Source organism: Diorhabda sublineata, chromosome 10 (genome assembly GCF_026230105.1).
Source record: "Diorhabda sublineata isolate icDioSubl1.1 chromosome 10, icDioSubl1.1, whole genome shotgun sequence".
Taxonomy (NCBI): Eukaryota; Metazoa; Arthropoda; class Insecta; order Coleoptera; family Chrysomelidae; genus Diorhabda; species Diorhabda sublineata.
The window spans coordinates 4837027-4851267 of NC_079483.1; the positions used below are offsets into that span (position 1 = coordinate 4837027).

Genomic DNA, 14241 nt, shown 5'->3' on the forward strand with positions numbered 1-14241 from the left:
GATTCGTTGAAGCGGGTTCGACACAAACAGATATTACAAAAGGACCAAATATGTTTCAAAATATAATTTCGACGATGCTTAATAAGCTCCAGGAAACTGAAATACGAAGAACTAGAGAACCAGGAGAACCAGAGTAACAATCGCCATTGATAATCGTTACCTAATATTTATGGCTCGTAAATAACCTAGTAATACACTCAAAATTTCAACATTTAAGAGAAGAATCCGTAATGTTTTTAGGGATGATACCCACGTATTGGCAACACAAAATTTAGCACATGAAGTAATGAATAGAGGAACGCCATCTTCATAGATGAAATGGTTTAATCCATTGACACTTTTTTGTAGCCAAAAAAGTATATTTATGGTCTGAGCAGGAATTTGTTTTAGTTGTTGTTTAGTTGATGTTTACATATATTGATGATAATGATCATCATCACATTGATCTGTGATTGCTTTAGAAGAAATAAAAAATGAAGGTTATTCTATATCTATCGTTTCAACACGTATCGCCTAATCTGAATCCCAAACACCATACAGGAGCTTCAAAATCTTCTTCAACAATTTCAAACAAGAATCACACGAAATTTATCGGACTTTTGCTGTTTTGATACGTGCAAATTGAGGTCACACTGTTGTTCAAACATTGATTTTTATTATAATCTCATATTTTTTACAAGGCGACAACACAGATCAGACGCTCAACAGTTCTATATAGTATACCAAATTTGGTATTTTTAAGTTAGGTTATAAACAAATTTTTTTTTTTCGAAATTTGATACTATTGTATTTTGGGCTCCCTTATACGACTTTGTATCGATTCTTATGCAGGACGCCCTGTATATCAGCACTTTATTTAATTTTCAGTATTCTAAGATAAGAAAAATATATTTTAACAAATGTATATCTTTTAAAAAATAAAATTTTTTATGTATCTTTTATAGCCTATTTTTATGAATGAGAGAGTATTAAAATAATAAAGCATTCGTAATCCATAGGCGTATCACTACTTTTAGTAGAGGGTTAAATATTTTTTCAAGTTACACCTCGAGTATATTCGTACGAAATAACATTTGCATAAATATAATTAATATACTTATACAGAACAACAGTCTTTATAAAGTTGAAAGAATATCTGAAAGGGTGACAATTTAAATGAATGTGGTTATAAACTGATTTTTTTCACCATTCCATCTCTGTTTAAAACATTTTAATGGATCGCTCAGATACCGAACGCAAGTCCTGTCACTTCGGTAAACAAACTGAGAAATATATATTTTTTTCAGTTTTAAGTAGGGTTCACATTTTTATGGTCAACACAATGTAATCAAGTAGTAAACAAACATAAATTAAGGTGTGTTTGTTTGGTTAAAGACCGTTTTCATCTTTTATTTTACTGTAATAATTCCTGTGTTACTATTTTGTTTTTCTATTTGAGGTTATGTGTGAAATTACAAGTTTATAATATATTTATAATTAGGGTTATTTTATTTGTCGAGTCTTCTTCCGCGGAACTTTAGTTTGTTTTCTATTTACTAGACTGGAGTTATATTGAGAGAGAGAGAAATGCGAAAAATTGTTACAATGTGTAAATAAAAACAAAACAAAATTATAAGAAATAGTAATAAGTAATGATTTAGTCCATGGCAAAAGTAAATTAAAATGCAGCGTGGCGTCCGGAATTAAGATTTGATTTCAATTGGCAAATGATTGTGCATTTTTTGCATTGTAAAATAATGAGCCCTTAACTAATTCTGAGCGTGAAGTAGGTAGGTAAAGGTCGTGCTCTTCTGAAATTGGAGAAGCGTGCTTACGAATTAGGCAAACGGATTAAAAGATGAATAAGGAAGGAAGAGTCAGAATTTTTAATCTTTCGAAGAAGTCCCTGCAGTGAGCCCGCTGTTTAGTACGAGTAAAAGACAAATTAGTTTGAAGATTCGCTCAAATTGAGACGCACCAGACGTATCCCAGAAGTGAAGGGCATATCGGAGCTGCGACTCAATAATAAACTGTTAAAGAGGTGGATAAGTTCAGTTCTTTGGAAACTGATCTCAGCGCAAAACTTATATTTTATGAGACCTACTCAAAATTTCACGCTTCTATCCAAATATGTGAAGAGAAATCACAATATCTAAACCATACGAAACAACACCCTGTAACATTTGCTTAAGATCGCGTGACATGTTGCAATACAACGTGCAGTGCAATGCAAGATGCAATATTTCTTGATCAAAAGCATGCGCAGATGAAGTTCCGTCAATTGTTTTATACAAAATCTCGCAATTGCAACATTATCGATTTGATGATATGTTTATTGCGTGCAAGGTGCAATTCTAGGGAGAAGTCTAGTTACTTTTTGCGTAAAAACCAGCCTGTTTGTCAGTCTGCTAAAGCGAGACAGCAGCAGATATCATTATTGCCAATTATTCACTGACCATTTCACTTAGCTTTGTTATTTTCATTTTTAAATCACTTAAAATATTAAATAAAATTTGACATTATAGGAATTTCTTTAATTTATTTACGGAATTTTTGTTAGTGGTGGTAGTAGTAAGAGTGGTAATGTCAAACGACACCCAATATTAATCTATGAAATATTTTGACTTTTGAAAAAATTGCGTTCAATTTCTTGTTTTCAGTTTTCTTGTACCATGTCAAGCTGCCTTTAGAATTTATGTATTTTGTACTGCTGAATAGAAGCCTTTTAGAACAGCATCAGTTTTATAAAAATCGGCTAAGCAGAACCGGACTTACAGGCATTTTTTCAAAACAAAATTCCCACTTTTCCTCGCCTCGTATTTTAAAAGATAGACTAAAACTTGTCAGATGAAAAATGAGAAAAATTTGTTGAAGAATTTGATTATTATATGTAAAGTACCATTTAATTAGGCAAATTTATTGAAATTTAGCCCATTTAGTGGTGGAGCAAGTCTCTCGTATTTTATTTCGTTTCGACTCGGATAGAGCAAATGGTTTAGTATCAATACATACTTGCTAGCGATGCTATAAAGATTCCTCCGCATAATCCTTAACCCTTAAACGGGCATGGTATCATATATATACCATCTTTTCAATAATTTTTTTAAAAATCGGCGGTAAACCTTTGGACCTGGTTCTTTTTCTCAGGGCAAGGGAATTTCATTGTGAATGTGTTGGTGACATTGTTTTACTTCCAACGAAAGTTATAACAACATTTATCAACAAAAACCTTCAATAGCTCACATCTCATCAGTGAAATGGCGTCTCTTCCTAAAAATGTAAATTTTTTTTTGTTATTGTACAAACAATATGGAATGCGGTAAATTGTCTTAGCTTCATAATAGTGTATTGAATGCAATTATGGAAAGGAAAAATCGTGATAACATTTATAGAAAATGCATTTTGTGATTGTATCATATTTGTTACTTTGCCCGTTTATAATAAAAGCTAAAATGACTTTTTTTAAACAAAATTAATACGCTTTTTAAAACTAAATTGTTTATTGATATTTATTATATTATTTCGTGTATTTTCATATTATTTTTAATAAAATTATTTCGAGCTCAGATGCATTGTTATCTTGATTTATTGATCTCATCTAACTGATATGATTGAATGGCCACGGGGCTAGTTTTACTATTATTTAAACCAAAATTCTGTTATATATAACAAAAGCAATTAAAACTAATTACTATAGAAAACAAAATTAAAAAGACAATCTAAATGTAAAAAAGGAAGCCAAAAATATGATTTCAGCTAAATTCTAGAAATTTTTAGCTAAATAATAATAAATCCCAGTGCTTCCTAAACCGCCAAGATATCATATGTGATACCTTATTGGAACATATGGTTCAAAAATTTTTTCTGCCATCTCACTTGAAGTCTAAATGCTAGGAAATCATGGAAATTTCAGGTTTATCTTTCCTCGTAATTTTACTGGCGATTTACCTCCTCGGTGGTAGAGTTTTTCCGACTTAATCTTAACCAATTTTCAACCTCATTAGTTGCTATGATAATTTTTGCTATTTATTATGAAAATCATGAATTGTGTCCACTTATTCACTTGACTGCATCATTATTCGCTTCATGCATATCAAACAAACAACATAATATATAACATTATCACTAAAAGCAAATGATAACTTTGCCGAATACCAAAATGGTTAATGGTGTCTTACTTGAGTATATTTAAAACGATTCGAATATTTTTAACTCACCACACTAATGGAATCTTAAGATTGAAATACAAAAAACATCATGAGAGTTTTATACTGAATGGATTTTTAATAAACTTTATCAAAAGTGGAGTGGTGCGAAGGCAGGCTTTTAAGTTTTGTTTTTATCAACAACAGACCCTATCAAATTTTTAATAAATGCATCAAAGGTTAATAAACAGACTGCGATATTTTTATTTTTAAAAAAATCCATGTGAAAGGGGCCACGAGTTTGATTTAGACGTATGGCATAAAATATCAAACTATATATTTCTGGGATAACCATTATTAATGATAATTATTTGCCAAAATTAACGGCTTAGTAACTAATAATGTTAATAACTGGAACTCTCATAAGGTCTTGGACGACTTGAACATCTTTTTCTAGAAATTCTACGTCGTAATTGTTCTTATTTTCGGCTTACCAACCCCATAATACATTTCACTAGATAAAAGTGCCCAAAAATCATCAATGGGACGCTCCTGTGGTAAATTATGGGATATTTATTTTGATACAAGAGGTATGTGCCCTTCTATAATGGCAGGACGTTAAGACTGGTCAAAACATTGCCTATATCGTCTCCAACGTACAATATAAACTAATTTAATGAAGTAGTTATTAATATACCTTTGAGCATCGACGGCTTTCTCCTTCCTCGAGTCAAAATTGTACACCAGACTAGAACTTTATCAGCGATATTTGCTTTTTCTTTATATTTTACTTAGATAAGGAACTCTTCTAGTTTTTCCGTATAAAAACGATATTTTCCTTTGATTTCCGAATTGGCAAGTGTGAAGTATTTTTCAATGTGTCCGATTTAGTTGACGACATCATCTTGGTATTCGTGCTAATTGGTTTGGGGTATATTAAAGACACTTTCGTCTTTTTCGGTATTTTTGACCATTTCTTGCAAATTCACACGATACGGTACTTTTTGATTTATTTTTCTATGATGTAATTTTCTCACGGAAATCCTGACTCTGACTTTGGTTAACTGATCAGTCTCTCTGCTCTTTCTCGGTAAAAATTCTTGGTTTTCCAATTTTTGGGATGTTCAGATATGGTTTTCCGTCTTCACATTTCGGCTATATCACGGTAAATGTTTCTGCATGAAATATTTTGAAAAATGCAGGCTTCAGGATCTATCCAACCAGATTATACTCTCACCAATTACGAAAATATACATAATTTTTTGCTTTTTGCCAAAATTATTGCGTTATACGTTAGTTGAAATTTTTTTCCTAATCTATAATCCTGGTAAACGAGATCCTGAGTATTAGAGAAGAAACGTATATCCTATAAACTTGTTGAATTCATTATAGAATCTAGAAGTGACACCTGGGAGCAGATTGGTTGAAGAAGTAATAAGACTTAATAAAACTGAAGATTAGAGAAGAATATGCTTGACAGCATCAGCATCACCAAAAATTCTGTTTAATAGTCCCATAACAAATAGACTTGACGAGGTTGCTGATCAACAGAGTTTTAGGTCGTTTTCTAGATGCTTTTAGTTTTCTAAACCTAATTCGCCTCGTTACTCTGGACATATTGCTCCAACCTCAACATCCAACAAGTGAATTTGCGGTGATGGTGATATTTTATGTTCAAACAGGACCAAATCCTGAGCTGCTAAAGATCAAGGAAAGCCTATGTCCAGCAATGTACGTAACTGGGTGTTTGATAATAACGATCCTGCTCTAATCAATTTCTATAAAATTTAATAGACAATCTTAATGAGGTATATCCAGGTCATTCTTGCTAAGTAATGGCCTACTTTGTTATTTTAAATAGTGCACCCTGTATATTAATACATTTTTGAAATCTTAGTATAATTTTGTCTATAAACCTTTTTAGAAAAATTATTATTATTAATTTTTTTGTATAAAATTTGCCCGTGGCAAACCCTTATAAATTATTTTTTTACGAGGATACCCTTGAAGATATGTTTAAATTTTTTTATTTTATACAGGGTGTGTATAAAGAGTTTAACTTCATGAATATAAAATTTCTTTATTTTTTTAAATAGAACCAGCCGGTTTTTTTCTATTTTAATGCATTCAGGGGTAAAAAATAAGGCAAATTCATGCATACTTTTCTATAACTAAACCTAATCGTTATCCAGATATTGAATATTTTCTGTGAATTTTTGGAGATGTAATATAATTTTGAACACGCTTTATACACACCCTGTATAAAATGAAAAATTTTTCAATATAGATTCAAATACGTCTACCTTGCAAAAAGCAACCGAACAAAAACCATTTTCATATATTTAAGGGTATCCTCGTAAAAAAATAATTTATAAGGGTTTGCCTCGGGCAAATTTTTTACAAAAAAATTAATAACCTGAAAAATATGCATTTTTCGAAAAAAGCTCTTAGACAAAATTATACTAAAATTTTACGTAGATTTCAAAAATGTATTAATATATAGGGTGCTCTATTTAAAATAACAAAGTTCCGGTGGAACCGGAAATTTTCATGATTTTACTATCAGTATTTTTCCATATACAGATAGTTTTAACTCGTCATGGGACACCCTGTATATAATTAAAATAAAACTAGAATACAAAGATCTATAGTTATAGTTTAATAAAAAATAAACAGATAGTTCTAAGTTTTATTTATAAATTTAACTCACTGATATAAAATAGTTTTTAAAGCCAATATTTCCCAAAAATGATACCTACAATCCCTACAACCACCGATATACAAAAGTGCATCCAGTTAAAAGAAATCTGTGCTATGCCGTCTTTTATACAAAGCGGAGAGAGCGAAGCTTGTTTCTCCATTTCAAGCTTCATGATCTGATCCCGCAACTTCTGATTCTCCATCTTCAAAATGGAATCTTCTTCTCTTTGTATATTGGTTAATATTTCGTGTGTGACTTTCTGACTGGATGCTGCAACAGGCGTAGAAGCAGTATCCGGTACGAAATCGTATGGTTCTCCCGATTGGTACTCTTCTTTATAGTCTATATCAAATGTACATTTCAGCTTCGATTCCATCAAATGTTCCGGTATGATGTCCTTCCAAATGTTTTCCATATTAACCTCTCCTGGTGGAGCAAATGCGCTTTGAACCAGAAATTTATGCTTACCCCGCTCGGTCGGTTCGTACATACATGGTTGCAATGATATGGATATTTCGCTGATCTCGTTTGGATTTAAAATACCACAATTAGGTCGGACGCAGTATTTTTTCGGAGCCGTTGTTTTGATTTTGTACATAATCCTTTTAGCTGAAGGATTGATCAAGGTCATAATTACTGTAATAGAATCGCTGAAATAGCCTTTAAAGTGCAGCTCATCAGGCGGTCGGATTTGTAGAACTTGTTCTAATTTCGACGTCATTTAACTTTAGAACATACTATAAGAGAAATTAACGTAAATTATTTGACAATCAGTATGACGGCGGTTGAAATAAATGTCAAAAAATGTCAAGCATTTATAATTGACAGTAATATAGTGACGTTTTCATTAACACTGTTGCCGCTAGTAAAACTATAGATAAATTACGGAAGGAAGTTCATTTCACAACATTACCACTGCCAAAATTTCAATCTACGACTTTCGATATACAGAGTGTTTAAAAAAATGTGATCCCGTATCTAGGATAGATATAAAACTGAAAAATAATTGGAGTTTGCTTAGTAAAACGTTTCTTACGATTTTGCCGAAACTGCTGGCAACATTGTACTCTTCCACAAGGAATAGGACGGTTCTACTTGCATTAATCCCACACTATCTAATTTTATGAAGGCACACAAAGCTTTCATTTTGTGACATTGACAAAAATGGTCATATTTTTCACTCGAACATTGAGGAGAGTGTTTTCTAAACTCAATAAGTCGTTGTTATTTGTGGTATTGGGCGCTTTAACTTTACAGTGGAGGTTATATGCCTTTTTTTGTTTTTTTGCTATACTATAAATAGGAGTTTTGCAGGTCCAATAGCAAAATACTGGGCACATCTTGTATTGTTTTTGGAACAAAATCCAAACTGTAAGAAAGCTGGAATTTTTATTAAATAAACAATATTATTACCGTAATTTGTGACGTTTATATTTTGATAAAGACTGAAATAGTTCGAAACGTCAAATTTTATACTGATTTCATATCAAAAGAGAACAAAGATTAAGATAGTTTCTCACGAAAAACATATAAAAACACATAAGAAGTAAAAAGTTAAGAAAAAAATTTATATATTTAGTTTGAGGCATTTTTTAGCGAAAACAATATAATTTTTCGAATAAACTATATAATTTCGAATTGTTACCGTAATTTGTGACATTTATATCTTGATAAAGACTGAAATAGATCGAAACGTCAAATTTTAAGCTGATTTTCAATACAAAGAGAACAAAAATCAAGATAATTTCTTAAGAAAAATATATAAAAAAGTGTAAGAAGTAAAAAGTTGAGAAAAAAATTTATATATTTAGTTTGAGGCATTTTTTAGCGAAAGCAATTATAATTTTTCGAATAGTCGATTTAATGTCAAATTGTTACCGTAGCGGAATTCAGATTTATGATTTTAATGGCTTCTGAATCGGTCTGAACCGATGTCGGTATCTTCGACACGTGTAATTTGCCATGATGGATCGTTCAACTTTTTGACAAGAAATAAATTTAATGAAATTATTAAACGGTTTGATGATTGCTTGATTGAGTTTCTTTGGACGGATTCTCCAACAATCCGATTATTTTTTTTTTATATTTGATACAATTCGAACATTGCGATGATACAGTGAGCTCCAAAATCACTATTCATCCTTTCTAAAACTCTCAAAAAAGTAGATGTTTCTCATAAGTTATAGCATAACCGACAATCACACAAGGCCAAATCAGGTAAATATGTAGATTTTAAAAATATTTTCACCTAAAATTTCAATTGCTTCAACTGCATTACATTAAGGCGATTTGACTTTGACGCTTTGACTGACTGACCAAACTGCAGTCCAAGTTTCCTACTTAAGGATTTGCCTATTTAAAAATGCATCGGTACTTAAATTCATGATCCTATTCAACCGAACGGCACTTTTTTACATTTTAAGATGAAGCGACTAGTTTTATTTTAAACGTCAATATACCCTTTAACACTTAGTCTTGATTGACGAAAAAGATAAAATCTTCTTCGCTCAGTAAACAAGCATCGTCCAATTATTCTAGTTATGCAATGAACAATGCGGCACAGTACACTTTACTCTCGAATATACCCACACACACACACATACACGGAAGAAAGTATCCAAATGACATTCTGCTGGTTTCAATTATTTCAGGTAGCATCTCTTTTATCTGGTCACGAATACTGAAGCATCGCAGATATCTTGATTTGTTTCTATTAGAGAGAAAACGTTCATTATTAAGTTATCGATTTATAAATTTTATACTGTAGTAGGTATGGAAATTATAATATCAAGTACCGTATCAAGTAAAAAAGCAAAATAAATATCAAATTGGTTACCAAAAAGTAAATTCATGTCTGGTCCTTCGAGTCGAGTATAAACCAGCGATTCAGAATACTCGAACAACCAAAGTAGAGTAAAAAAAGTCAAAAATCTTTACAGACCTCGATAATCCATTTATTAAATTGTATATCGTCAAACGAAGATTGAAGAGGTGTCTGAAAAACCAAAAATTAAAGTGTTTTCGTTATTTGTTTACTTTATAAGAGGACATTTTTTGACGGCAAGTGCGCCAAGTGGAACTTGTTTATTTATTTATTATTCTTTAACTATTTCTTCAGTGTTTATGATTATAGTTTAGTCCCAGCTAGCCCCGTGACAGTAAAATAATCGTACCATTACCGATGAATTAAAAATACCTCGACACACCTTGGAATACAAAATATATGCATCCACCAGGAGCTTAGGCGATAGAAAACATTCAACAATCACAACCGCTGAAGATGTTATTGAGCGCATGAAGAGTAGGAAAGAGTTTTATAGAGTGATTTTTGGGTCTAAAAGAAGAGTGTTATAAGAAAAAAGACTTTAAAAATATTAAGGGTTGTTATTGGATTAAGTTGTTGCGGGACAAAGTGGACTGGGAAGTCCTATTTTCACTTTTTTCACTTTACATCTTTGGAATATTCTAAAAACGAAAGGAACCAAATAGACACAATTACACAATTACAGATTGTAGTCTTATCATTTCATTTATTACTATATTCTTATCTATATAAATATGAAAATCCATTGTATTCATTTTATTTGGTGTATTATATTTGTTTTGATCGATAGTGTATATGCCCATTTCATTTTGACAAGATTCTTGATTCTAATATAAGCATAACAATGCACTTTTCACATTTCCATTTGGACTTTTCCCCAGATAATCTTCTTCACATGAGTGAAGAGCAACGTGAAATATTTACTCAAGATATTCAAGAAATGGAAAAAAGATGGCCAACCTCTATTGAATATAAACTAGAGATCATTCTTCAATTAAATATGACAGAAAAAAACCGAAAGATGTCTTTTTTCAAAACAAACAAAAGGAATCCTTTAATTGTCTTCGTGCGAAACAGGGAAACTCCAATTTGATTTCGCAAACTTCCAACGACTGGCTTTGCGATTTATTTATAGTCATCGCAGTGGCCAGACGTAACGGAATATGTAAACGTTAAAATCGAATAGTAAATCAGTTAGATTCTATCGATATACGTGGGATCAAGAAATCCTCTTTTTTGTATTTTCTCTTTATGATTGTTGCCTCAATGACGTTATTCATCACCTTTTTCACAGCCAGTTACAACTGACCCTATTTTTATCTGCAAATTGTGAGATGGTAATCCAAGCAATCCCGGTGAATTTGAAAACTCTGTGGGATACGTCTTCCTGGTTCATAACGGTGTCGACTGATTTGAAGGAAACCAACTGACCCGGAAGAAAATTCTGAATCCTCGACATCTTTTTTTTTAAACACTCCTCTTTTGAATCTGTGGGTAATGTGATGAATCCGGTCGAGGTGTCCACTGTGACCTTATTATTTCCAATGTTTTCGCAGATACATTTGCAGTTTCTTCTTGTTGCAAGAATACTGGCATGCTAGCACTAAAGTGTCGCTATCACAAAGGATCACCGAAGTAAAGTTCTCGTGCACGTAGCGGTAATCATCACTCACAAAGATAGAAGATGCACTCTTTTTCTGAGGTATCGGAGGTTATATCGACATATTAGTTGGATGTCAAATGTCAAAAACTAGCGAGAAATGCATTAAACCAGTTAAAATATTAAAAGCAACTATGAGGGTCTTAAAAAAGCAGGACTTGTTATGTTCCTTATACCTTTTTTGGGTGCTCTGTCTTGGATATTCTCAATTTCGACATTTTTCTTTGCTTGTAGCGAACCTTGACAGTTCTTTCGCTCATTAAGGCGACCCGAATATATATTTCTTATATATAATTAACTGAAAGAATCTCGAAGAGTTTCTAGGCATAGATATGATTGGGTAATAAAAATTGAATATTAATGGGTCAATATCCTAATAAGAAATAATTATAAAAACAAAACACAATGCATAAATTAAAATAACGTCAATTTTGGCCGGCCGATAGGTGATAAGATTTAAATAAATTTGTTGTTTGGAAGTTTTCGATATTGTTCGTATAAATTACATACTAGATAATTGATACATGCATGCATGCAAATCGATTTGGGAGTGTAAAAAGATTTCAATCATGTAAACTATTTTTATTAGAAATTCAAATAAGCAGAACTACCGTAAAAACTACATTCCTTATTCAATTAATATCATCATCTACATATTTATTGTGATCACATTGTATTAATCGTTTTTTTTATTTTGTTTCAGTTGTACTTCGAAATACGTAGGAGAGTACTGCCAATATCCGAATCCTTGTCATCCTTCGCAAGGCCCCCGTTGTCAAAATGGCGGCTCGTGTCAAGTTCGCGTATCTCCGGGTGAAGCGCCGAGTTTCACTTGTTCGTGTCCGCTCGGTTTCAGTGCTTCGTTATGCGAAATCCGAATAGCCAATTCGTGCGATCAAAGGCCGTGTATGAACGGAGGCACGTGCACTTTAAGGTCATTGGAATCTTATCAGTGCGCGTGCGCGCAAGGGTACACAGGTAAGATTGTCAATTCGAAGAGTTAAATATCTAGAAATAAGCAATCGATATAGAATTTCTCAGGGTCTAAAAAATTGACTAGTCTCCAGTTAAAATAAAATATATGTAGTGGGATTTTGGCAAAATTAAGTATACTAATTCTAATATATTTCCCGGCTTTCGAATACTTATGTATTCATCGTCTGGTAATTAATTAATTAAGAATTGCGGTGTCTTAAATTTTGTGATATTTTTGAAAAAACATACTAATTATGCAAAAAACGATCCTCCGGTGGAAATTCATGCCCAAATGTGTAAGGTGTACGAGGAAAAGTGTAGAAGTGTGCAACATGTACGCAAATAGTGCATAGAATTCAAAGACGGGTGTATAGACGTCCATGTCGACAACGTTCTGGTTCGCCATAGTTTTCTAATGAAGTGATTGCAATAGTGGAATGCTGAAAGATCGAAAGGTGACGGTTCAGGTCTTCAGCGAGATGATCTCGAATGTGAACAAGCTTTGCATCCACATTAATGTGAGAGACCGATTAGGACATGCCAAGGTTCGTGTAAGGTAGATTCCGAAAATGGCAACGTGTGGAAGCGGCCCTCCTCCCTAAATTAAGGAAACATTTGGGAGGGACGCATTTCACAACCGACGAAGAGCTGATAGAAGAGGTTTGGAGCTATATTCGCAGCGTGGCGGCTGTCTTCTACAGGCATAAAGAAGCTGGTACCCAGCATTCAAAAATGCTTTGAACTAAACGATGATTATTTCGAGCATATAAGAAAGTCTAAGCTCTTTAACCATGTATTAAACATGCCAATTAAAACATATTCCATCGTGAAAATTTCTTGGGAATCTTATTTTATGGACAAGTCTCAAAAAACACATATCGAAAACTTAGAGGTTACATTATTAATTGAAAAGCTTGAGATGTGAAAAATTGTAGTAGAATATCGAATATATTTCTGATTTTCTGAATAACATTGGACATAATTATGAATTGTTGTTGTTTTATGTTAATTTTTGAAATGGGAATCCGTCCAATTAGAGGTCGGTACAAATGACGTCGTATTTTTCAAAATATGTATAAGATTATACTATGGTTATTTAAAACTGATTTTTTCATTAACTCACATCACAATAAATGTTTATAAAAAAAATATCCGGTAAATTTATAATCCATAGAATAGCCTTCATAAAATACATGTTCAGCAAGTGGACATCTGTCTGGAAATAATTTGGCGACATGTAATTCGAATAGTGAATGAAATTTTAGATCGACTAACGTATTTTTCTAGAAATTTCCATAAATTAAATGAATTTTAACATTTCGCGAAGTTTAAGAGTAACTGATTTTATTATACAGTAAAAAAGTCGAGTTTTGTTTCACGCCAAAGTCAATATCAAGAGTATTGTACGGAATTCTTTTCAAAGGATATGAGTTTTCATAAAAAAATTGTACAGAGTTCTTAGTTTGTTTTTGTGAAATATGGGGTTGGAGATGACTGCATGATTCAAAAGACAACGCAGCACTACAACGATCTGTAGCGATTAACAAAATGAACTTCGTTAATACTATTTTTCTATCAGGATACGTCGCACATTTTACCATGTCCTGTCAAATGATATGTCATTAATAAGGTAATTTTCCCATATTATCAAGTTATTTAATCCCCCAAAAAAATAAGAAAAACATAGAGAACCGTTAAGTAAACGCATCTTGATAAGGAAATTTATAAATTTGAGCATGGTTTACCATAAAAAAACGTTGATCTGAGATACGAGATACACCATTTGAATATGTATGCCGACCAATTAAAAAGAGAAGAAAAATTAATTAGTATCGTCATCGGTAGTGAAGTTTCACGTAAAAAATCCAAAGATATTATAACGAGGCACAAATTATGTAAATATTCTTTGACTCGCTATTTATTTCGGTAGATTCAATATCGGATTATTGACAACAAC

General features: G+C 32.2%; 1 protein-coding gene across 5 annotated transcripts in view; it reads left to right on the top strand.

The window, feature by feature from the left end:
• The window catches only part of LOC130449908 (neurogenic locus Notch protein), a 239375-nt gene that overhangs the window by 99890 nt on the left and 125244 nt on the right, over positions 1–14241 (top strand). For all 5 annotated transcript variants that reach the window (XR_008910506.1, XR_008910505.1, XR_008910507.1 and 2 more), the window contains exon 3: positions 12013–12287. Coding sequence is in view for 2 of the 5 variants with exons in the window: in XM_056787983.1 (XP_056643961.1) it covers positions 12013–12287 (275 nt within the window). In the remaining 3 variants the exon portion in view is untranslated. The remainder of the gene's footprint in view (positions 1–12012; positions 12288–14241) is intronic.